The sequence below is a fragment of the Carassius carassius genome, chromosome 1, assembly GCF_963082965.1.
Source record: "Carassius carassius chromosome 1, fCarCar2.1, whole genome shotgun sequence".
Classification (NCBI taxonomy): Eukaryota; Metazoa; Chordata; class Actinopteri; order Cypriniformes; family Cyprinidae; genus Carassius; species Carassius carassius.
Window position 1 is genome coordinate 37,973,053 of NC_081755.1, and position 27,043 is coordinate 38,000,095.

General features: G+C 36.6%; 2 protein-coding genes across 2 annotated transcripts; both read right to left on the reverse strand.

Annotated features, from left to right (window-relative positions):
* Positions 1-1,012: 1,012 nt before the first annotated feature.
* LOC132149492 (forkhead box protein K1-like) lies at positions 1,013-17,175 on the reverse strand. The gene is made up of 9 exons (XM_059558791.1): positions 16,571-17,175; positions 12,944-13,141; positions 8,064-8,220; positions 7,833-7,979; positions 7,553-7,746; positions 6,428-6,594; positions 4,537-4,794; positions 4,220-4,414; positions 1,013-2,058 (listed from the first exon to the last, which is right to left on the reverse strand). The coding sequence occupies exons 1-9, from the start codon at positions 16,972-16,974 to the stop codon at positions 1,859-1,861; spliced, it is 1,920 nt and encodes a 639-aa protein (XP_059414774.1). The 5' UTR covers positions 16,975-17,175; the 3' UTR covers positions 1,013-1,858.
* A 1,535-nt stretch (positions 17,176-18,710) lies between these two features.
* LOC132149540 (cytochrome P450 3A30) lies at positions 18,711-23,532 on the reverse strand. Its single transcript, XM_059558869.1, has 13 exons — positions 23,382-23,532; positions 22,323-22,416; positions 22,190-22,242; positions 21,636-21,735; positions 21,414-21,533; positions 21,128-21,213; positions 20,788-20,936; positions 20,574-20,698; positions 20,407-20,491; positions 20,160-20,320; positions 19,771-19,997; positions 19,241-19,403; positions 18,711-19,125 (listed from the first exon to the last, which is right to left on the reverse strand). The coding sequence occupies exons 1-13, from the start codon at positions 23,447-23,449 to the stop codon at positions 19,039-19,041; spliced, it is 1,518 nt and encodes a 505-aa protein (XP_059414852.1). The 5' UTR covers positions 23,450-23,532; the 3' UTR covers positions 18,711-19,038.
* Positions 23,533-27,043: the final 3,511 nt, after the last annotated feature.

The window sequence follows — 27,043 nt, forward strand, 5'->3', positions numbered from 1 at the left end:
TCTTTTATCATATTGCTCAGTCATGTCCAGTCACAACTTGATTCATCATCTCTATAGACTTTGTTGCAGAATGCAGTTGTTCATTTTTTCTAACAACATGTCCAACCCTGCAAATTAACTTCTTAGTAGGCAAGTTTGATGTTATTGTTTTTAAGCAGTACATCACAATGATCTTTATTTAGTCCTGAAAGAAGTGGAGCACTAAGGCACTAATGTTGAAGATATATATGGTCTGTTAAAAGGATAGTTCACCCAAAAATGAAAATTCTGTCATCATTTACTCACCCTCATGTTGTTCCAAACCTGTTGTATGAGTTGCTTTCTTATGTTGAACATAAAAGAAGATATTTTGAAGATTGCTGGTAATCAAACAGTTGGTGGTTCCCATTGACTTCCATAGTAGGAAAAGAAATACTATGGAAGTCAATGGGAACCACTAACTGTTTGTCTTCAAAATATCTTCCTTTATGTTCAACATTAGAAAGCAACTCATACAGGTTTGAAATGACATGAAGGTGAGTAAATGATGACCGAATTTTCATTTTTGGGTGAATTATCTATCCCTTTAAAGCTTCCATTCTTACTACAAAATCAACACTGAACAACATATTTTCTCTTACTAAAACTAGAAAGTCTCATTAAAGGCTGGCTTTGTGTATATTACAAAATAAAAATGTTTCTTGAACTCTCAGAAAAAATATTGAACATTCATTTAGTGGCTTCTGTGATTATTAAGGGATCGCAGAAAGTCAGTGAAGAAACAGCCCCTGAAACAATCAACATGAACGGTTACATTCCTAGGTCTGGAAAAGCATTTGGTTGACATCAAATAGATCAGCGACGTGTGGTGTGCTTGCATTCATCCACTGATGCAGTCGGGATTACGTTGCTTAAGGTATTTACGGAGCAGATTTTTGGCCAAGTGCTTTTTAAGGGTGATGAACAGATAAGGCTGAGCTACTTTAAATACAATGAACTTAGTTGTTTTTAAAAACACAAAACATCAAAAATGTATCTACAAACACATTCTAACGGTTTAATATATTGTTTAGTTCAAAAGTGGGTGCCATGGGTCATAACAAATAAACAAACGGTACTTACATTCATAGAGTTCTTTTTCATTTTTGCACTAAACATAGACCAATTAAGAAATAAGCATATTTCTAAACATTTCTCTTTGTAGTAAGCAAGCAAGGTAAGAATCCTCCACAGAAAAAAAGATTTTGTACACTATAATAAAGTAGGTTAAAGGACTCCAGCTAGAAAAGGCTTCTGTTATATCTATTCATTTCTGCTTTGAGTTGTAACAATCTTGTTTCATTAAAGATAGCCTTTTTTCTTTTAAACAGAGAGATAAATAAATCCTCACAAAGGCCGCACAGGTAACCACAGCTTCCTGTGACCCTTTTTATATACTGCTTCAATTCAGAGACACTCTTGGTCTCAGACTGTAATAGCTGCATAGGTATTGGTCCCACCCCATCCCGAAAAGAAGAACTCTCTCAGCTGTACCCTGTGAGGAACTACCTGGGAGCACGTGCCTAGCTGGTGTCTTTAGGCACATGTACCTCTCCTCATACTTCTTTCAAACATTCTTGCAAGATTAAAAACCCCTACAAAATTAAAACTGTGTGTGCATTGAATTTTAATGCTGCCAGATGTAGCTCACTGAATTTACCCCCAAGAAACAACAACCTCTTCTTACAAAGACATTCCACCAGTCACCCGAGTCGGGCGTTTACAAAACTTTGAAGTTCTTGTTTTAAAGAAAACCAAACACGTTTCCCTCAATACGTTGAAGGATATTGCGAGATGTGCTTTAAAGATCGGTCGTCGGATCACTCGCTCACTCACTCGTTCATTCGCTTGCCTCTTGATTCATTGCAACAATTACAGGCTGAGGGACTGGAGCGACACTGTCCTCCTCCATTTTGGCCCGTTTGGGTTCGGGCTCGTTGACGCTGGACTCGTCTGTTTCCATGCTGGAGGGCCTGCTGACCAGCACAGGAGGGGATGTTGAAGCCTGCGCAGCCAAGATCTGAAGAGGATTGGTAAAAGCTGAGGGAAAGAGATGACAACACAAAGAAATCTGTTACAGGTCAATGTAAAAAAAACAAGAGTTTAAAACCTAGACTGTACTCTTTTTTTCATGTTGGTTTTGCATTCAAAACTTTGAAACGCTTTTATATAATTTCCACCCAAAAAAGTTTTACAACCAAGAAGTTAAAATAAATAATCATTCGTCAGTTGTTTTTACATTAGATCAGCATTTTATATTTAAAATAGAATCCTTAATTTAATATGTAATATCGTTTTAACATTGAAAACCTTACAGTCCATGTTTAAGTGAGATGATTTTCATAAATATCAGTATGTTTTCGGGAAGTGGCACCACATGACATTTTACAACCTAATCTTATAAAAATAAAAAAAAAATCGAATTATCTGATATTTTAAAAGACTTGATGCCATTGACACACAATCATGAGGGTCTGCAGGGATCCTATAATTTTCTTATGTTTCTTCCCCTCTCCCTGAATGTTGGCCCCATCACATGACTCTTATTTTTGCATCACCGATAAACTGTTATTTATTTATTTTTATTTTAAATTCGATTAAAAATGTATGTATATATATATATATATATATACACACACACACAGTACAGACCAAAAGTTTGGAAATATTACTATTTTTAATGTTTTTGAAAGAAGTTTCTTCTGCTCATCAAGCCTGCATTTATTTGATCAAAATACAGAAAAAAATGTAATATTGTGAAATATTATTACAATTTAAATCGCTTAATTAGACAGTAACAATTTAAAAAGCAAGATAGAAAATTAGTTAACACTTTAGAATAGGGACCAATTCTCATTATTAACCCTTAAAGACCTAGAACGTTTTTGGGGTGCCTGACACCTGCACTTTTCTTTGTTTTTGAGACTTATTCTAGCAGTCAGCATCAAGTGCCATATATAGTTATAAACAGGAGAACTTACAGTTTAAGTTTAACTAATTTAAAGTCTCAATTTTCCTTTTGTTTTCTCTAAGAATTAATGCAATTACAGAATTTTAAGAAGAATGCAAGCAACAGTTGGGTGTTTTTTCCGTTGTACTCAAACAGAAACTCCTGAAGTTTGGATATTTTTCTTTAGAAAGTTGTGTCTGTGTGTTTTACACTTCCAAATAAAATTTTGTTTACATATACCATTCCCCAAGCAAATTATAGTCATTTATTACAATATTGTTAGATGCTTTTAAGTGAAAAACAGGCCTATTTCGTTAACTAACAATAGAGATGTGTCCAAAAACATTTTAATGAGTAAAGAAATGGAAAGAGTGATATATGATAACAAAACCAAACAAAAAATTTTTTTCTTCTTCTGAGAAATGTATTTTCAATCTGAGTATGAACAATAAAGACAAACTATGCAGCAAGTGTTTTATCAGATATTTACCACCGTTTCATCCTTGGTTTTGATTTGTTTTATGTCAAAGTATTCTGTCCAGTGTTTTTTGGGCTTTTTCAGAGAGTTTTCTCATGCAAATGTGTTAGTGTGAGATTGTATTTATGCACTCACAACAGACTTTAATTTCACTTTGTTTTCGTTCATTTTCCAAAGCAATAAGTTAAGTAGTAGTTCAAAAGACTACTTATTGGTTTAATATAGGACAGTTTGAATCAATCTGGGCACGGGGGTGGGACTAAGCGTCAACAATCATTTCTGTTTGGCTCAGAGGAACGAAAGCATTGGTTTCTCCTGACGAATCAATGCTTATAAAAATGCGATGACATAATCACGTACACTACGGCACCTCTGAATATCCAGCACCTCTCTTTACATCACTTTTTAAAGCATTCAGATTGCATTAGCGGTTCAAAAGTTATTAAACATTAAAGAATAACAGTTATATTTACTTTGAGGGTTAACAAGCTGCTTATTAGCATAGCTATTATTAACATATTAGCCGTTTATTAGTAGTTATAAAGAACATATTCTACATGAATTTATTCTAATTCTCTAATCCTACCCAATATCCAAACTTAACAACTACCTTACTAACTATTAATAAGCAACAAATTAGCATTTTATTGAGGCAAAAGTCATAGTTAAGGGTTTGCTGGAAGCAAGAATTGGACCTTGAAATAATGTGCGACCGAAAATTGGGATTCACAATAAATTTTAAATATATAGGCTTTAGAAAAATGCACACATACCGTAAGCACTGGCTGGTACACTGGTGACAGGAAGAGCATGTTTGCCATTCTGAGCAATGGTCTGCACAGGAAGCTGGTGTATGGCACTCTGCTGGACAACAGTGTAACTCTGCTGTCCCCTATTGGCCGAGCTTATGTGATTCCCTACAGCCTGAATAACTCTACTGCCAACCACAGGCATCTCCTCCACTGCACCTACACACAACAACACAGATGGAAAGACTGTTCACAGACAGTGCAAGTTTTAAAGATTGGCTATCCATGGAGATTTAAAAAAAATGTTCTGCAGTTAAACTAAAGGAAATGGATTGTTGTACCTCTTTGATCTCCATGTCCCTCTCCAGAGTTTGATGAGGTGGTGTTAGCCAGGATATAGCCATTGGGAGAGCTGGTCGAGGTGGTCACTACACGAACCATGGTGAAAGCTGGAGCCTGCTGCACCACATGGATGGCCTGACCAGAGGCCTGGGAGGAGCTAATGATGGAGGCCGGCATGTAAGCCACAGGCTGGGGCATCGCGGCTGAGGACTGAGGTGGCACGGCCATGATGACAGGCTGAGCGCTCACTGGAGAGCCTGAGAGACAAGAGGAATCATACAGAGTCTAAGAATATATATTCAGGCCTTGAGAAGGGAATTTGAATTAGTAGCTTGCCAAAATCGCACAGATAGAAAAAGTATTTAACTTCACTGTAAGTTATCACATACACACACACACACAAAATAATAAAACCTGGAACTAAACACTAAAAAATGAAACCAAAACAAAACGGGCATAAAATTACAGTGATAACATGAATACATTATTCAAGTTCAACAAACAAGCAAAAAAACTAAAATCACCTGCATATAATAATAAAAACATTTGACTTCTTAAATGAATAACTCAAAACAGTTAATAAATTAATAGAAGATTAGATAATACAACTACTATAAGTATATCCAATCCTAAACGGATACTAACAGTACATTCACGTTAAGCGGTATATGCTATACATCTCACCTGCTTTATTGTCAACTGCTAAATGATTGCCCAGTGATACATTAATATTGGATATTATTACCTGCATACATACAGTATACTCATGTAAAGCATGACATAGTGTATAACAAATCTCAGCCCTGTAACTGTTTATATCATTGCAAAATATAAATATCACACATCTCTATTTAAAATTCAATTCAAAGTTTATTTGTATATTGCTTTTCACAATACAAAACCTTTTCAACATACAGTACACTCATGTAAAGCTATATATATATATATATATATATATATATATATATATATATATATATATATATATATATATATATATATCACAAAACCTAACTGTTTGTTTGTTTTTTTGTAACTATATTATGATCCAGCTCTTTTTTATAAAGTGGTCGACTGATATATTGCTATTTTGCAAATATTGGTGTGTTCGAGGCAGGACTTTTATTTTGACTGCCTGAACCCAGTGTTCACATTCTCCCTCTTCTTTACTGTTGTTGTTAATAGTTCTGTCTTATACGGATAGAAGTCTTTATCCGTCATTACCATCTACAGCCGCGAGAGGGCGCTCTGCTTTCAGTAGTAGGCTACAGGAGCACTGAGCAGCATAGAGCGCCCTCTCGTGGCTGTAGACGGTAATGTTTTCTCTTGGTTCATTTCTCTTGGTTCATGTCAAATTAATTTTGATAAGTCGCACCTGACTATAAGTTGCAGGACCAGCCAAACTATGAAAAAAAAGTGCGACTTATAGTCTGGAAAATACGGTATACTTGTGTAGGGCGAAATATAATTCTTTACAAATCACAAATGCTTGATTGTTTATATCACCACAAAATGTAAAATCGGTTCTAATTTGCTAAATGTGGCATGAAACCATTAAGACAAAAATATAAACACAACAAACAATAACATTAATCTCATGATTTTCTGTAAAACTCCTTTTGAATGATATGTATTGGGAAAAGTGCTAAACAAATTTGACTTGAAATTTTGTCAAGCGACAAAATGTTTTTTTTTTACTGTTTTTTTTTTTTTTTAAACCAGAAAAGTTCCGATGTTTTGACAACAGCTGAGCTACTATCACACTGCTGGAAAAATGTGAGCAAGTTAGTATTGTTTCTATTTGGAGACTACACATCCAAACACTGCCAGTCACGCACACTGCCGTGCAGTCAGTCAGTACTGCAGTGCTATGAAAGGAAACACGCTCACCTGGTGCACTCTGGGAGTATCGGTACTCGGGCACAGAAGCAAGCTTTGAACCAAAGTCATGCTCATGAGACACTGGTGATCCTTCCCGTGACAGACACTCGGGGGTCTGGAGGCCGCTTGAGTTTGGAGAGAGGAGGCCGGAGTGGGTGGGAGATGCTGGAGCACTCCTGAAACCAGCACAAAGATGTTTCAGTCATACACCACACACGTATGACAGTCATACACACTGTGAATGCGACACATACTCGTTCAGATGTTACTGGCCAAGCAGGGTCCAAAAACAACTGCTTGCCTCACCTGCCTAAGTTGAACAATTTGAACAGGAAGATTTTCCAACACAAAAATTGTTTATCAAATGTGCAGGGACCACTTTCAGAAATGAGTGTGAAGTTTTTAAAGCACCGCTCTTTTTGTTTGAGCCTAGCAAATAATGGTTTGGGATTCCTGTTTGGAGACAATCATTTTTGACAACTTTGTGTGGAGCCTTGTGGGGTGCAGAAATTAGACAAGTAAACTTACAGCCTCTAAATAGGAGACACCTCACTAGCCAACTTGATTTAAGATGGAGGTGTCTTATATAATGTACTAATGTTAATCTCGACAATTTAAAATGTTAGTGTGTGTAAACAAATGGGGTGTCTTTAAAACCCCTCTCAAATCTCAAGTTGACAGTTTAACAGCTGAGCCCACAGACATTATCTTTATTAACAAACTGCATAACTGAAGTCTAAGTACATTTTCGTTTTAAAAAACTCTTAAAACTACATTCCATGACACAAAACAGTATTATACTAAAATACAAAAACATTGCAATATTCAATGTTTAAATCGCGCATTACAGGCAGTTAATTTTGGACCCAAGTTTAATGCAAGATTATACAGTGTTAAAACGCAGAGAGCATAAGGATGGGTGTGACTGATGCTGCTTCACCAAATGACTCCAACAATGATTCAATTCAAAGAGGTGACAGACTCACTTTGTTCTGCCCAGTGAAGAAACAGACAGAAGGGGAATAAAAAGGGAAACAGAATAGGCTAAGCGGGCTTCTATAACATCAGAAAGTGTGCGTGTTATAATGTGATGGCGGGTACGTGCAGGGTTAGTGGGGGTCTCAGACATCTCACCTTGAGGACAGAGGGCCGAAGGGTGTGCGGAAACAGGACACTCCTCTCTGTCGGCGCTTTCTGAAGGCCTGCTCCACCAACTTGGACTCTGATGAGGGGTCCACACGCCAGAACGAACCTTTGCCTGGCTCTTCCTGTGAGCGCGGCACTTTAATAAAGTAGCGGTTCAGAGATAGGTTGTGTCTAATGGAGTTCTGGAGTGAAATGAGGTTAATAGAATGCAAATTAGCACACAAACATGACAGACCAACTAACAACAATTTTTAGCAAATAAACGGACCTGCCAGCCTTTGTCGGCCGTCCTGTAGTAGGGATAATGCTTGGTGATGTGAGCATAGATGCCACTTAGTGTTAGCTGTCTGTCCGGTGCAGACGAGATGGCCTGGACTATCAGCTGAGCGTACGAGTACGGAGGTTTGGACTCATCCTGAAGGAGTAGCGGACAGTGAACTTTGGGAACAAACACACTGATATTGACACTGACATGTATTAGGATGCTAAAGGCTCTTACCTTAGGACTATCTCCTCCTGTGGCTTCAGTGCACTGTTCTGACACAGCTTTGGCAGCGTACTCTGCTGCCAGCTGGAGATCTGAGGTGATGTTGCGCCCGAATCGGTATCCCGAGGAACCTGCACCCCGAGGGCTCGCTGGGCAGGAATTGGGAACACTGAGTGGACAAAATATGGACATAAAGGTGTGAAAACATCATCTATAAGAGTCCAAGAAGACTGCATCAGAGAATTAAGGAATACGTCTGTTTTTATTATTATATTCCAATTAAATGTTAAAGCTTAAAAGCAATCTTTTGTGCTCACCAAGGTTGCATTTATTGGATCAAAAAACAACAAAAACCATAGTATTATTGCAATTTAAAGGGGTGGTCGACTTTTTTTTCTAGGCTTGATTGAGTTTATGGGGTGTAGTCTAATATGTGTTCATGCTTCGTTTTTCACATAATTTACTTTTATTCCACACCGATCTGTCCCTTCTCTGAAAAACACCTTGATTACTTCCTGTTATTATGAAGCCAGAGAATATTAATGAAGAGGATCATGTAGAACCTTTAGAACTCTTACTTTTCGTCTCATACTTTTATATACGCTGTTGTTTGTAAATGCTACTGCTTCTGTTAATTTTTGATATACAGTTTTGTTCTGATTAAAGCTTTTATACAGCACAGCAACCGTTTGCGTGTCCATGTATAACGCTTCTCATTGCTTTGTGAAAATAAATTGAACAGTTTTTTGGAGCTGATCTGACGATCTGAATGAGAGAGGGAAAGAGATGCAGAGCAGGGGGACGCGAGGAACAATTTTAAGAACCGTTGCTTTAGAACATTGATTTTGAAACTTGTGAATCCATTAGAATCGTTAGAAGACAGTATCTTGATTCACATATGAACAGATTTTTACGTGCAGCCCTTAGTTTTCTCTTCCTCTTCTCTAAAGCAGCACAACATGGCCTCGACACCCTTTGTTGTGTGTTCCCGGGGGTGGGTTTATCTTTTGTTGTAACTTCTGTGACGTAACGGACCGGGTAAGAAGCTTGCTGTAGTCCCTTAACAGACGTTTTTGTAGGCATTAAACTGCCAGAATTTTAAGAGACTCCGTTTGCATTGAAATTTCACTGCTGCAACTTTTCAGATATTGTTTATGCTCAAACAGCAACATTACAAACTAACTAACATTAAAAAAGTGAAATCGCAATCAACCACACCTTTAAATAAATGTAATTTATTCCTGTGATGCAAAGCTGAAATTTCAGCATCATTACTCCAGTGTGACATGATCCTTCAGAAATCATCCTTCAGAAATCATTCTAATAGGCTGATTTACTTCTCAAGAAACATTTTTCATTATTATTAATTTTGAAAGCAGTTGTGTTGCTAAATATATTTGCAAACACTGTCATACTTTAAGTTAAAAATAAATAGCATTTATTTGAATCAGAAGTCTTTTGTAACATTATAAATGCCTTCACTGTCACTTTTGATCAGTTTAATACATTCTAGCTACATATATCTAGTCATTTATTTCAAACGATAAACAAAAACTTTCGAATGATGGTGCACAACCAAAATAATAAAAAAGTACTTATGTAAACATGTCAGAACCAGCTGGGAAAGTAAACATCGTCACTTTCACCACATCCAGACGAAAATTTATTTTCATGGTGTGGCCACTATTGCAAATCTTTACAATTTTATTTTTTTTTTGAGTAAGAAAAAAAGACAAATAAATATCCACTATCAACCAATTAACATTTAATATCATCCATAAACGCAATGGTCCCAGTATACTGGGAATCTCTAAATATGATCATTCATAAAGCACTGTTTGCATAAAATAGTAACACAACACCAAAACAACTACATTTGTGCAAAATTCCAAGCTTCAAGTTTCTGCTTTTTAGCTTGCCTTCTAGCCCCCATTTTAAGTGTGTCAGTTTAAGCATATTTCCTGTTTGTTTTTACAAACTAAGGGACAGGTTGAACTTTTCTGCCTGTGGTGACTGACAAAACATCACAAACATTGAAATTAACATCGGACGTGAAAAACAACGTGCCAGTAGGTGGCCCTATACCCTACAAACCCAACCATTCAGATAAACAAACTAAATAATTACTGAACCATTAGCCCCAGGGTTTCTGAAATCTAATTTCTAAAATCTAACTCATTATTTAGACTGATAGTGACAGAAAGACATCCTGAGCAATGCTATTTTAAGGCTGTCATTTATTGTCAACAGCTCGGTAAGTCTCCCATAACACAGACACTCCCCATCATTCCTTCACTCGTGGTGTTATTTTATACTGCTGGCTCTCTGACAGCAGGGCACAAGAGAGCGCTCAGATAAGGCTGTTGCGCTGCAGGCTCCATTGTGTTGTGCGGGCAGATACAAACAGGCCTCTCTGAGCAGCCGGCCGGGGGAAGGCAACTGTGTGCATGAGGGCACAGCAGGCGGGGTGCTTTGGGTTGAAGTTCAGTCCTGAGGCTGCATTATCACAACAGCTGGACCATATTAAAAAAACAACTACTTAAGGACAAGCAAAAAATATAGCCCGAACTTCTGTACTAAGACTGAAACTTCAATAATAAAAGAGTGTCAGTTAAATGCAAAAATAAATAAAATTATTCAAAAGCAAAATGTATGTCCTAGTTAAAAATAAAATCCTAAGTAATTTATATCATAATATGGTCCCACGTAATATGATCCCAAATTATAAAATTACTACAAAAAAGACAATAAAATAATGTCACTACCAATAGTTCTTTATTGGTTTCAAGTCAAGAAATATTTCAAGAATTTTGGGTTATATTTGTAATTACTGTCCAAGAGCCTTTCAGAACTGACCAAGTTTGAACTAATTTGAGACACGTTATGGGTCAACAAATATGCATCATGCAATGCATTTATATTAAAAGCAATAACAAGCCACTGCTTTTAGAGCTACTCAAGTTCAAAACAGTGAAGGTTGTTGAAGCACAACCACGTGATTCCAAAGGGTCATGTGCAGTAATGATTCACAGAAGATCTATTTAACCCATCGATCATTAACCCACTTAACTAACAGAAATCTTTTCTGAATCAAAAAAAATAATTCAACCCAACATTTCGTTTTTTTGGTAACACTTTACAGTTAGGTATAAATTGTTGACATTATCCAATACATTATGCAAATATGACTAAGAATGAATGATTTTTTTTTTTAAATTTCTTAATGCTCCTTTCTATAGTATAAACCACCATTTAAAAGTTTGAGGTTGGTTGGTTTATTTTTATTATAAAAATTTTTATTCAACAAGTTTGCATTTAATTGATCAGAAGTGACAGTAAGGATATTTACATGGTTACAAAATATTTAAATATTCAAAATGCTGTTCTTATGAACTTTATATTCATGTAAGATGCCTGAAAACATCGATAATAAGATGAAAGGTTTCTTGAGCAGCGAATCAGCATATTAGAATAATTTCTGAAGGATCATGTGACACTGAAGACCAAGTAATGATGAAGATTCAGCTTTGCCAACACAGAGATAAATTACATTATGAAATACATGAACAAACACAGTTCTTTTAAGTTGTAATAATATTTAACAATTTTACCATGTTTTTACAAAATAAATGCAGCCTTAATTGAGCATGAGATGTCTTTACAAAGCTTCTTTTTTTTTAATCTTATGGACCCCAAACCTTTGGAAGATAGTGAATAATACAAATAAATTCATATACATTAACAATACTTAATGTATTATGAACAAACACCAATTAACAGCAATATTTTTATAACACTAATCTAGACTAATAAAAGCTGTGTAAAAAAAAAGTTGTTCATGTTTATGATACTCATCCTTAATAAACTAAGCTCATTATTAAGTGTTATCACCTTATCAACATTATTCTGACATTCACATTAAAAAATGAATGCAGTAGGAAAACAGTGAAGTCAAATATAGGCAAACGAGAGGCTGATATTGCTGGTTGTATTCTACATGGCAGTTGTTCAAGAAGCTCCATGTGTGAGGAACTCAAAGATTTACACAAATCTTCTGTTTGTACAGCAGGCTGACAATCTGGGAAATGTCCCCAAACTATAACTTCACACAGACTGAACCCTATGAGAGAGAAATCCTTCAGTAGAGACTGCAGCTCAGCTGTGGATCACCAGCTCCAATGCTTGTAGAGCTGAATAGAAGGAAACATTCCCCCCAGTAAGGGAAGAGGAACCAGGAAGGACAAAAAAGCATGTGTCTGTTTGTGTTAGGTGTAGGAGCAGTCCAAGGAGTGGGATGAGGGGGGTGTTCGGAGGCCTTGGAAAAAGGAAACTATCAGTGGCTCAAAACACCAAACCACAACACTTCCTGAGCCACCAATCAGAGGGCTCCAAGCTCAGCACATGCCATATATGGTATGTGCACACAGCATGCTCGCTTTGAGAGCCACACGTGGTGCAGAAGAGTAGAGAGGCCGCCAGGGGCAGGCTTTTCCCACCACTATTGCATCTGACTGACTACATATACAGTGAAGCCTGACAAGCTTCAAACACACATCAAAATCAAGCATTTCCTATTGCATGCAAATTCTGATGCTTCAGCGTTAATGCAGGATTGTACTTTAGAAACGTATTCAAATTTGACTTTTGCTTAAATAGACATAATAATAGGAATACACAAAACCTATTGTTTTGTAGTCCAATTATTGATAATCCTTTCAATGTTGCATATATTTAATGCATATATTTTATATGTATGTTTTTGTTTATTTTTTTATTTGTTTGCATGTCAGCAACGATAGGAGAACAAAATCTACTTTCAAAAAGATCTGGAAAAGAACTGGTTCTCTAATGAAACAGTTTTTCTGTGCATAATCGTTTGGATGAAGACGTACCTAATAGTTCCTGTCGGTGAAGGCAGGGGACTCATCATACTTCTGAAATCATTTTCAGGAATGCTGATTTTCAGCGGAGAGATTTGAGGGTAAAGGTGTCTCACGGGGGATACAGGCGCATCCTCCTTCTGTGTGTCCTTGTGATACAGTGCCGTAAACTGAATCTTGATCACCGTACTGGGAAACCGAAATGTGCACCTGTAGAGAAGAACACAGACACAACATAAAAGTTGATTTAATGAGATCAGAGCTTTTGTCCTTAAGAAAAAAAAAACGTTGAATAGTTGAACTCTGATCACAGAAAGTTGACAATGTTTTGAGACTGGTAGAAAACGAAGAGATTTTTCCTTGCATTTCCCTCACAGACTTCATTTAACATTAACAACAGCCACACCGCTCAGAGATGATCTCTATAATGCTATACTGAATACATGTCCTTGAGCCTGTAGAAAGGTTTGTGTGGCAGTTTAGATTGATAATCAAACCTTTACTTTGCCATTGAAGATGATACATGGCCTTGGACAGTGAACATAAGACAAGTAATCTGTGTCTCTAATCTCTAATTGCGTAACTGTTAAGCTAATGTTCTGTTTGGGACCAACAAAATCTGAACTTTTGAGTAAAAGTGAACCCTCCCTTTCACCCCTTTTCTCAGTTTTTGAACTGTTGGCAGTGGAGCCAGAGAGAATGATGAATTGGTGCACCGCCTCCACTGGACGTATTTACACAAGTGCTGCACCAGGAAGCCTCATTTAATGCTACAGCATACACTGTGCAGTTGTTTTGAATGGCTGGCTCGGCATGCGCCCATTATGGGTTCAGTCTGACCGTGCTTTCACAGCAGTCTGCAAGAATAGTCGCTCTGACCTCCATGACAACAAGCTCTACAGATCTATTCTGCATTGATAAGACAGATGGCACACACCGAGTCAGTAAAAGCAATTCTGATAAGAACGAGGAAGCCAAACAGTGATTTTAATAAAATCTAAGAGTCACAAAGTGTTGAACAATACTACGCAGAGACCTTCAGTCTGATCTAGTTAACTAGTTTATCCACTTCTCAGTCATTTAAGGCTAAAACTGTCAATGGCATTAGAACTGCTTTCATACTGATTATTAACTATACAGATTACTGACAATAAAACTACTTGTGGTAAACCTCATCAAAAACATCTAATTTAGTAGATTCATCAAAAACTCACAGATTGGTTTTCTAAAGATGATTGTTACTGAGATAAACGTAACTATTTATACTGCTAAACTTATAACTTAGTGTACGCAGAACAGCAACTAAACATGGGAAGAGTAATGTAAAAAAAGAACATTGACTCTAAATACAAATTTATATTTTATATGCAAGATTTTAAAGCTTTGATATTTTTGTTTTACTGTTTTTTTTTATAAATTCAAATTCGAAATCTAATTCCAAATATGTTTTAAATACAAATTCAAGTCATTTGAAAAGAAAATAAGATACTTTGAAAACTATGGAAAAAAATGGTTAAAAACCGGTTTCAAATTCCAAAAACTTGAAATCACACAAATGAATTGAAATGAACAAAATAATACTTTATACTGACAGCTGTAATGATTGTTTACAGTTCAAAATCTAAACAAAAACGAGACTGCATGAAGACCGTGTACAAACAATGCCATATAACTACTCAAACACAGTTGTTTGAAGTGCTTCATTATAGTATTACTAGGTTTTCCTCTCTGTTCTTTGTCTGCAGAAGATCATAAAGCAGTTACTACTGATATGCGTCATAAATGTGGCCTGCATCTCACATCTACCCACAAAATCATGTGGTGGATCCAGTCTCTGTCGTGCACACAGTTCCTGTGGTCGTAATATGAAACGTTTAACTTTTCATGTTTGTGTCTTAACCCGTCTTGAGTGCCAGCCTCACCAAAACAAACACTCAGTGATCAGTAATTGTATAATATATAGAAAATCCAGATCCATTGACAGATCCAGATCTGGGGCCTAAAGGGATACTTGAGACAAAAATTAAAAATGTGTTACTTTTTACACACCCTCATGTTATTCCAAACTTGCATTTATTCAATGGAACACAACAGGATTTATACAGAACCGACAGCCTTGGTCAACATTCCCTGAGAAAAAAAAATTGTAGAAATACACAGATGAGATAAACTCATATAAATTTGGAACGTGAGGGTGAGGAAAAGGTTGCCAGAACTATAATTTTGGGTGAACTATGCCTTTAACTGACTCAATCACGCTCTTAAAAATAAAGGTTTCAAAAGGGTGTTTGTGCAGTGATGCCTTAGAAGAATCATTTTTGGTTCCCCAAGGAACCTTTCAGTGAACAGTTGCTAAAAGAAAAATTTTAAAAATCTAAAGAACCTTTTTTTGACTTTAAAGAACCTTTTCTACATTTGAATGGTTCCATGGATGCTTAAGGTTCTTCACAGAAGCATTGATACCAATTAAGAACCTTTATTCTTAAGAGCACTCACAATAGCAGATTAATCCCTAGGGCTGCAACAACTAATCGATAAAATCGATTATTATAAAGAAAATCATCGACAACGATTCTCATTATCGATTAGTCTGGTCTGTCCACAGTGCACATACAACTGCAGCCGGTCACATCAATTCAAAGCTCTGAATAACACATTCCTATGGACAAAATGAATCGACAAATATTGGAGGAAACAGAATGATGTAAATGTATTTAACCAATTTTGTAAGGTTTGTGCCACTGCTGCTCTTGACCAACAGTATTGGAAATTACAAAAATATTATTTTTTAGCTTTCTGTATTGGTTAGACCTCCAACATGTATAAGTTTTTTGTAACAGTAGTAAGCTATTTAACGCTATAATATAATTATTGCTGTTACCTGTGAAAGAAAGGCAGAACAAAATTGTCAAGTGCTTTAGGGTGTTTTTTTATTCAGATACCCAGTTAGTCAAAAAGTACATAAAAAAGCCAGCAAGCACGTGAGCTGTTATCAAAGGCAAAGGAGGTAATTTTTTTATGTGAATACATACTATTAAGTTGTTTCAGTTTGTTATTTGTCCAAAAAAATGCAATAACGTTTTTTGAATTAATTTTTGTTGATAGATTCCTAAAATATTTGTGTTTTGTTTTATGACAGGTGATCTTATAAATTGTTAAGCACTGTATGTTTTCATAGCAACACATGTGTTTTAAGGACATTGGGCAGAATATGGAATAGTGTGTTTTAGTCAGTAAAATGAAAATAAAAAATAGGGGTTTTAATCCGATGAATCGAAAAAATAATCGGCAAACAAATCGATAATCAAAATAATCGTTAGTCGCAGCCTTAATAATCCACATACATACTGTCAGATTATCCTGATCCAAAACAAGTTTTGTGGCCGTTGCATTTTTTGCCCATAAAACAACTAATTTAGTACGTTATATCATAAACCGCAAGTTTCCTGAAGTCATTTGTGACAGTCCTCGTATTCTCCAGCATGTAACGTTAGTTCAGTCGGATTATGCACGCGCTGCATTAAGCAGGTTAATTTAATCTCTCGTATGTGTAGTGCATTCGCTCTCCAAGTGAATATGTGCTTGCCATCTGGCCCCAGAAGCTAATGTAAGGAGACATATCTCATTTTAGTAACTTACTCCCTCGGCAGGAGAAGTGGAGGTGCGCCCCTCCTCTGGAAAACGCCGTCGACAAACACACCGTTCTTGCCGAGACAGCGCAGGTAGAAATGCGGCTCCTCGAAGGCGATCTGCAGATGTCTCCTGGAAATGAAGCTCGAGTGGCCCATGTTGACATCCACTGAGCCGTGCGACGAGTTCCGCCCCACGGTGACCGTCCTCTGGCGCATGGCGAACTCGAAGTCCCTGCCCTCCAGGCGAGCGAGGGCCTGCGCCGGAGCGGAGAGGGACATGGAGGATGCGACTCCGTGCGAGGTCGAGGAGAGCGTGTACACCGGCGGGACAGAAACAGCCATCGGGCTGCAAGGCGCGGATTTGAGCGCCAGTAGGGCTCTCGCTCCGGTATCATCCCCTAAATCAGCCATTTTGTTGAAAAACACACAGGGGAATGCGAGCACAACGGCTATGTGTTGGCAAGGTTCACCGTGTTGCTGTTGGTAGTCAAAACATGGAGCTGGCGCGTGGAAAACGCGTCATGGATTAACGGACTGGAGCGGGGCGTGATTTAAATCCTCGTTCACCTTTCCGCAGTTTTGAAACCGTTAGCGGGTGCAATGTCGTTAGAGTTTTTTGTAAAGTTCATCTAATTGTTTATCTCCCCCAGACCATTTCATTTTCGTATGGCTTACTCTAAGCTCTCTGGCATATTAAAGGTTAATACTGTTGCAGTTCCTGGAACCTGACGACACGTGGGTTACATGTGGCAATAAAACAAGAGCTATATTTGATGTCGAATGCACTCGTGCTTGATCCAATTGTTAGTAAATACAGGTGAAGTTTGGTGGGTTGTGCTTCTCGGTGTGAAAAACATTTTTGGAAGGTCGAAGTAAAATGACGTGGTCGGCCGGGTGACGTCGCGGCGCATCGACCAGTCTGCGCTCTTTTTGTTTATAAACAGAGAAGGAACAAGGAAGAGACAAACCCCGGATGACGGAGTGCCCGGATGATGGAGTTTTACATGGTTTAAATCAGAGCCGTTAAATTAGGTTGAAACTGTGCGCAGTTTCACTTGTCAACACAAGGTGTCTGTCTTCACTTGCGCATCGCCAATTGTTCTGTAACCACAAAATAAAACTGAGAGAGAAAAACGAATTCAGCTGTGTTTCTTGTCTTTGAAAATTTAAATTCTTTTCCAACCATTTAATGCACATTTAAACTTTATTCTCTTGATAACTGTAGACTTTTATGGACTTTATAAAATCTTTTACTTAATGCAAAAGGGTGATTGTACAGCTGGGGAATTTATAATTATAGGAGTATAACGTGACCTGCATGAATCAAGTATTCCAGAGAGTGTAATAAACTTTGTAATGTTTTCAGAATCTTTCTGTCAGTAAAGACTTCGAATACTTGGCCTGCCCTTCTGGATTATTTGAGCAAAACCTTTAACGAAAGTCTTTGCTGTCTTTGTCATTTTAATGGGCTTCTTTTATGTTTTGATTAAAATCAGGCGAAGGTTTGTCTTGCCATTTCAGAAAAGGATGTAACGAAAAAATAATGAAGACTTTCTAGGTCAAAATAAAAAAATTCAGCCTGTTGGGAGTCGAGTCAGCAGGAAGTGGAAAGAAAAAAAAATTGCTGACTGATTTCCCAAAAATGAAACATGTCTTGCAACAAAGGTCTTGACCCTAAACATTTCAAGTTCTCAGATGTCTCAGAAAGACAAGAACGATTTTACAAATAAAATGAGGAAAAGGCCTTAATGTAGGATGAAATTACAGTTATTGAAATTACAATTATGAAATGGCAGTGCAATTAAGGCTGTAAGTGGCATGGAAACAAACAATCTCTTCCTGTTTAGTCTTCATTGCCAACTGAAATGCAGAACACTGGATTCAGTTTTATGGGCTTTCTGGGTGCAATGAATAGCAAAATAACCATTTTTTTTCCCACAGGAAGTATTTCTCACATGGGCACATTTTATTTAGTAAAATAATTCTGATGATATGAATCTGATGAAAAGAATGTCACATCTGCTTCACTGCTACATGAATATACATTGCATTTATTATATACTATGTGTATATTATTATACAATTATATGCAATATATATACAACGTACATATACAGTAAATTATTTAATTGTTTTTTATTTTATAAAACATGTATTTAATTAAATGTGCACAATGCAGTGTCTTTTAAAACCTATTTATTACATTTCAATAAGCATTAAAAAAAATTACACAAAATGAATGAACCAGGAAGAGCTCGAGGTTCATCAATCTTGATTGCCATAAATCATACAGTGAACTTTACAATGGCTCACTTCAATGAAATGTAAAAGGTGGACATAAAATGTCTGATAATATAATGAAATTATAAAAAGAGAATTATTAATGGTGTAAATATTATAATGTGTTTCAGTCTTCATGATTAAAATAAAATATTATTCATAATTATATAATGCATATAACTGTTTTGCATTGCATTATTGTTTTGGCTTGTGAGATCTTGGTATAAACTTCAGTGTGATGGGAACCTTCGGCTGAAAAGCTGCATTCATCTTTAGAGGGATCTGAAGAACGAAAAGAGAAAATAAACAATAATGAATTAATTAGAGACGCAATGCACAGTATGTCTCACATAACTCATGTATATCATTTCTTACTGATGACAGTCAGTGTACCAACCTGTGTCTCTTTACATGTTTCCATCCTGAAGTTCTGAAGCAGCTTCACAACAAGGAGCTTCATGATCATTAGGGCGAATCTCATTCCAATGCAATTTCGAGGCCCGAGTCCAAAAGGCAGGAAAGCGTACTGGTTTATCTCTGACTTACACTCTGGGCTGAACCTATTGTGATATATCAGAAACACATTCAGTTTAGCAATCCTTGCTTCAATTAAATAGTCTAAAGAAATTGAATTCACTGTTTGTAGACATGTTTGAATCCACGGTTTGTAGATATGTTTGTAACGACTTCTTTTACGAAAACTGTGAAATCGAAGTACCGGCATTTGTTTGATTTAGTAAGGTACTACAGTAAATAAGGATGCTTTCATACACTCTAAAGACTGTTTTATAGAAAACAAAATTTGTTTAGCCAGCTTAAATCTGGTATGTTGCTCTGTAAACTGTATAAATCACATGTTGTAAGATGATTGTATATGTGGGAAAAACTGAAGTGAGAAAAATTGTGGTTGTGGAAAAATAAAATCACCTCTCTGGTCTGAACTCATCAGGAGATTCCCAGAGTTGTGGATCACGACACAAAACATATGTAGGAATTCCAACCAGAGTGTCTTTTGGTATGGTCACCCCATTGAGCTCCACGGTTTTCTTAGAGGACCTCTCTAAGCGTGGTGCAGTGGGAAGGAGACGCATTGATTCGTTGATGGCCATTTCCAAATAATCTATTCTCATCAATGCATCATATGTGATGGGAGTCTAAATAAACCAGAAACAACAAGACATACCCAATTCATATTTCAGCTTGGTTTTAAACCTAATCCCTGTTCTCTAAGTAAAACAACTGAAGCCTAAAATCCAAAACTACCAATAACTTAGATTCTCACAAAAACTATTAACAGAAGACATTGTGCTGCTCACATCAGGAGGGAAGTTTTTGTCAATCTCCTCGACCAGTTTTTCCAGGCAGTCTGGATTAGTTGCAAGATTATAGAGAAGGTAAGTGAGAGTGGTGCTTGTCGTCTCATAACCTCCGAGAATGAAAACGAGGGACTGGGAGAGAATCTCGTGGTCTGTTAGTCCTATCAAATTCACAAAACAGCTTATTTGAAAACAAGTCGCATTTGAAATGATAAAGTCTACAATGTGTAAATTCTGTCTCAACAACCTTTCGCTGGTTGCTCTTCTGTGTCCTCAAAATGATCACCAGGTATTTGATTCTGGAGCATGAGCTTGAGAAAGTCTACCCGACCCTGATTAAAAACACAGAAGCATCAAAATCATTGCCAGATCTAAATGATAGAGAGTGTCATAGTGAAATAGCGACAAACATACATCTGCTTCCTTGTTGTGCTCGTCCTTAATCTTTTTCACGGCACTGTAGAAAAAATCCATAGCCGACTTTGAAAAAAGAGTAACCCCCATTTTCTTCAAAATTATTGCAATGGAGGGAAACAACACTGAAACATGAAAATAAACGTATTTTTTGTTTTCTTTTTTCATTATTTCTCTTCATTTTCCAAATGTTATTCTACAAGCAATAACATACATATTAGCAGAAAGAGAGGATTGAACATATTAAACTGGATGAACTTCTTGATATTGGTAACGAAAGGATCATCTGCGTTGTTTATGGAGTCGATGTCAACGCTAAAGGAGGAGCTGGTGACCACATCCAAACTGTACGGAGCCACAACACTGGAATAAAAACAGTGTTTGTTTCTTATTAGATATCATATATTAGTGATCATTTATATATCATTACTTTCTAACAAAGCCTTTATTAATAAATTAAATACATTTCGTGTGATTTATAACTAGAAATCAACTGCAGTAAATACTTCAGAAGAGTTCTTTATATATTGTTTAAGGACAGATGTCACACATACTCTTTCACTTTAACTGGCTGCTCGTGGTCTTTCTTTTGCATATTTTTTATAAAACGATCTGCATGTGTCACAGCTATGGGAAATATCTGAAACATATTTAGAAATAAGTGTTAGCTACATATGTGTCAGTTAGCAAAAAGTCTATAATAAAATGCATCGAGCTTTGCCTCATCTCCATTTGAACCTCTGAACCACTGACTGAAATTACTGTTCTGCAGAGAAGTACAGATTATTGGGACTAGACGACAAAGCATGATACAGTTCATATTATGGGCCTTCATTGTACCTCTTTCAGTCGACCACTTGTGAAATACGGGGAGAGTGTACTACGCATTCTCTTCCACCTCTCATCTTTAACCATAATTATGCCATCAGCAAAGGGGCCAGCAAGACCTGTAGTTCTTTTCTGTACAAATTACAAAATGATGATCTTTACTGGATCTCCAGCTGTCTCTGAATTGCCATAATAACACTTGTACGATCTGTGTTTGGGTTTTGGTGAGCTTACCCTTCTGTTAATGAAGTTAGAATAACATTCTTTCACCAGAATCACTTTGATCATTTCCAGGTCAGTAACCATTAATATTGGGAGCCTTCCATCATAGATCCTGAGCAATGAAAGGATTATTGATCAGTTTACAGTGATCCAGCCACATAACACCAAACTATTAAACTGCACTGTTAGGAAGTACATAGATTGCCTAGCAAATAAAATACTCACATTCAGGTTAAATATAGGTTAAAAGATGGCAATGTGGTTTTGTGGTACGCTGGACTAGTAATCATTACTGTATTAAATATATGAGACAGCAGCTATATAAACAAATATTTTATTAATGTGTGAGAAGCTTGCTATATTGTGAAATATCTAAACTGTGCTTAAACAAGGACAAACTACAATATTACATATTGTAGCTTCTACAATTTCTTTATACCGTATTTCTATATTGAATTAATAAATGTAATTTAACTCTATGAATGACATTTTGCCTGATGTATAGGTGTATATATAACTGGAATGACAAATTATTTTAACGCAGTAAATGTATGACTGAGACTCACCCCCAAACTTTTCCATACTTCTTAGCACACTCCATATCGAAATTGCACAAACCCTAAAATACATTTGCATGCAGAAAACCAATCAGAGAGAAATTAAAAGAGTGAATTACTCTTTACACAATTAATTACTCACTTTAGTGTACGAGAGAAGTGTGCCGAGGAAAGGCCAAGGCCGTGGTCCTGGGATTCCCAGTTTCTTGAAAAATCCATGTGGCCAAACACCATAACTTCAGTGTGACAAACAACACGAATATAAGACTACACACATATACTAACTATAATAATATACATTTAACTGAGATTGAGGTAAGGGTGACCAGAATTTGTATATCTAGTTTTTCCCCCCACATTAATCACATTTTGATTTATGTAGTATATACTCTGTTATACAGTGCTTGAGATTTTAACTGCACATACAAATATTTATGAGAAAAATAAATAAATAAATAAATAAATGAAAAAGGCAACTCCGACCGTAAATAATATTCAAGCGATTTTACTATGACGAGAGGTTACGTGCAGTTGCCATGACAACCAACCAGACGCATCCATCCTCACGCTGATCTCCTTTAAGATTAAATTACTTATGCTGCTCGAAAACAACGTGTTTTAGGTTTTAAAAAACATTTACATTTCAGTAAATCTGACTGAAAAAACACGAACAACCTACATTATGGTTGGGTTTCGTTCCGTGCAAGTTATGTAACATAAATTACATAACTTATGTAACTTACTTTAATACTCGGTCCTCCTCTTGACATAAATGGCAATTAATTCTTTTCAGTGTAACACTATCGACAACCATTTTATAATATATTTTAAAGAAAACACTTAACACAGTTTATAGAAAAGGTTTTATTTTCTATAAACAGGCGTATTAGCAGTGAAAAGCACAGCGCGGGACTGATGTTGCAGTTATCGGTCATTGACGACTATCAACAAAATCAACTTGACGTTGTAATGGCAGAGAAACAGCTTTCCTTTTTTTTTTCTTATACCAGACACGGAGGCTAGAGGAACAGCGAGGAAGTTCAGAAGAAACGCTCAGTGATCCAGGTGAAATCGGAACATATTTTCAATTTTAAAGAGTTGTCTGTGCACGGGGGCACACATTCTATCTGGCCACCATAATATAGATAGCTCTATAATACAGAAAACTTAAAAATGGTTGCTTTGACATGTGAATACTCACATAAACAGGAGTGTTAGGAGCAGAAGCACCAGGGTCCAAGTCACAGACAGAGCTGGGAGATCAACCATTGTGAGCTAGCACTGTATTCTTCAGTCTACAGTCAGTGAGCTCCAGCTAGAGTCCTCATTAACAGCGCTGTTGGTTTCGCTTTATTCGTGATCCGGGGATGGGCGTGGTCTACAGCTTTGCATGACGACCAAATAAGGCGTGATTCGACAGGTTATCACAGGTTTGACACTTCTGACATACATTTTCGTGTCGAGTCATCGGTGTTAACTGCACTAGGCATCAGAGGCTACATAAACTTTCAGTCATATTCCGACAAAATGCATTTTCTATCGTAAACGGGTTCAAATGTCAAATTGAGAATCACATCGTTTCTACACACCTGAACAACAAAGTACAGCCCGAGATGGATATCTGTGACACAATAAAACAAACTCGTGCGCACAATAATATTGAGCATTTATTTGAACAGTTTACAGTGACACCAATTGGACAAAAAAGAAGCAGAGAGACCTCAGGGTGGAGTACTGAGACAAAATACATTGCTGATCTGTGAAGGTTAACTTCTGTCTCCAGGGAGTTATTTGTTAAACATGTTAAGAGAGCTAAGCCTATTTATCTGCAAACTAATGTTGATCATGGTACAATGCTGCAATGTTTGGATATGAGTGTTTTGTATTAAACGCATAAAATCTTCTGAGAAGAAAACTTTCTCAACAGATGCAACTCTCTGGTGAATTGTAAGTATGTGCAGAGGGCGCTCGAGGTGTATGTTATTGGTTGTTACAGCTGTCTGTTTGAAGCCTTCAAATCACATTTACTGATAAGTAAGGTTGTGGGCGTTGCTTAATAACACCCCTTTCTAACAGTCATCTGTGAGACAGAAAATCAGCTTTACAATGTTGAGAGACTAACTGTATTTTCAACATTACACATCTGTTAAATCCTGTAGATAATTCTTTCTTCTGGCATTGCTACTAAAAGTAATTTAAAATGAAAAAGTCCACAATAATTGTTTACAAATAATGTTTCAAGGAGAAACTTGTCATCAAGGAGAGTTTCCTAGAAGTTGTCTTGGAGCTGATTTCTAATGTGTCTATCTGTTAGGCCGGGTTCACACCGCAAGCTGCAGCAGAGCAGAAGCAGCGCGTTAGCAGCAGGTAGGCAGAGCAGAAGCAGCGCGCGCCTATTTTGCTTTCACACCGGCAGCGGAGGCAGCGCGCAACTGAACAGCGGATTTTGGTAGGATAATAATGGGTACGTTCGCATTGCTTTATTTCCATTTAAAATACATTTAAATAAAAAGTCTTGGCAAGAAGCTTTTTTAATTAATAATTTCATTGTTACTTTTGTTGCATCTTTGTTTTGCTGTCTTTGTTTTCCGTGCAGTACGTGTTATTGATAGAAGAAAGACCATCGCGCTATATTTGTTATTAAGGAGACTATGAAAAAGACGCATACTTTGGGTTCATCCCATTAACCGACGTAGGAGAGAACATGGTGCATATTACCATCTTGTTACTGGGTTTGTTTGCAATCAAATTTACCAAAGGACACCCTGAAAACCAATTTAATAAACGGTTTTAAATTATGTGTATATTGTAAATAGTTCACAGCCTTGACTTCCTGCTCATCTTGAAATCAGCATTTACTTATTATATATGCATGTATCACCTGCTTTTGTTATTTGTGTGCTTATGTGTAATTTAGAAATTGTAAATAAATGGTTCCAATTGAATCAATTTTGAATCAAATAGCCTATTGAGTTGTTCGCTCGTGTGCCAGCAAAAGCGTCAAAAACACTATAAAATTACTTACCATCTGCAATAAGAGCCGCTGCAACTTCATCCATGCTTTTTCTTTCTCCTGCAAGTCTTTGTAAAGTACATTGTGTGGATCATAAAGAACTTGATATTTCTCAACTTCAATGGAGTGTCGTTGAAGTTGAGAAATGAAGTTGAGACGACAATGGAGTGTCGTCCATTATTGTCTTTCCAGGTGCACTCTGAAGACCACCGCCTGTGACACCACGTGCTGTTGTTTATGATTGTCAGCACGACATCCGTTCTTCTGCCAATATATAGGCCTAGTTATAAGAATACGACTACTACTAATAATAAATAAATCTCCAAGGCTAAACTAGCAATATAAATTATTTAAAGTTGTTTTTGTATTTCGGCAAAAAAGTTTATTTTTGGATAGAACTGTAAGTACTTTAACAGATTTTGTAAAAAAAAAAAAAAAAAATTATAAAATAATAATAAAAATAATAATAAAAAAATAGAAAAATGTGATTTTAAATATCATACATTGTTATGTAATTGGCTAAGAACACAGTAGATATTATTAATGCAAATTTTGGGCAAAATTCCTTTTTCGTTTCAGTACGTGTGTTTTGGCCCTGATCATTTTCACTTTATCTTCTATACATATTTTTTTATATTAATTTTCTTTCCTAACATCCAGTTCTTGTTAAAACACCCTATATGTGCTTTTTTGTGCATTTAGAGCACTTTTTGTGTGAAATCATATTTATTTTGTCCACCAAATGTGTACTTTCACTTTAACTGAGCATCAGCAGCGCAGCAAAAATAGACCCAGCGCCGAAACGATCGCGGCACTGCTGCTTCTGCTCTGCTTCTGCTACGCTCTGCCGCGCAGCCTCTGCGTGCGGTGTGAACGCTCTCATCTGTTAACATAGGCATCGAAAAAATGGCTTTTACATTTGGCTGTTTCATCAAATTTTTGTTTCGTAAATGTTTTACCTTCTGGTTTGAAATGTAAAAAGCATTTATCTCCATTGCAGATGCAAACAAATTGATTTTACATTTCTGTTATAATTATGTCTGTTTCCAACAAAAATTCATTCAAATTTATTAAAGCACACAATCCGGTCTCGCACAGCTACAACAATAACTATACATTTGCATTCATTGCAATGCATTCGATTCTGTTCTGTAATTAAACAATTATACACTTTTAATAATGTATTTTAAATGTATAACAATGGAAAGTTAATAACACAGAAAGAAATGAATCAAGAAGAGCTCAAGTCCCAGTAAACCATCAATACCTTAAATCCAAAAATATGATGTTAAGGGTATATATATATATATATATACATATATATATATATATATATATATACAGTACAGACCAAAAGTTTGGACACACCTTGGAGTTTTCTTTATTTTCATGACTATGAAAATTGTAGATTCACACTGAAGGCATCAAAACTATGAATTAACACATGTGGAATTATATATGGAATTATATACATAACAAAAAAGTGTGAAACAACTGAAAATATGTCATTCTAGGTTCTTCAAAGTAGCCACCTTTTGCTTTGATTACTGCTTTGCACACTCTTGGCATTCTCTTGATGAGCTTCAAGAGGTAGTCACCTGAAATGGTCTTCCAACAGTCTTGAAGGAGTTCCCCGAGAGATGCTTAGCACTTGTTGGCCCTTTTGCCTTCTGTCTGCGGTCCAGCTCACCCCTAAACCATCTCGATTGGGTTCAGGTCCGGTGACTGTGGAGGCCAGGTCATCTGGCGCAGCACCCCATCACTCTCCTTCTTGGTCAAATAGCCCTTGATGCCTTCAGTGTGAATCTACAATTTTCATAGTCATGAAAATAAAGAAAACTCTTTGAATG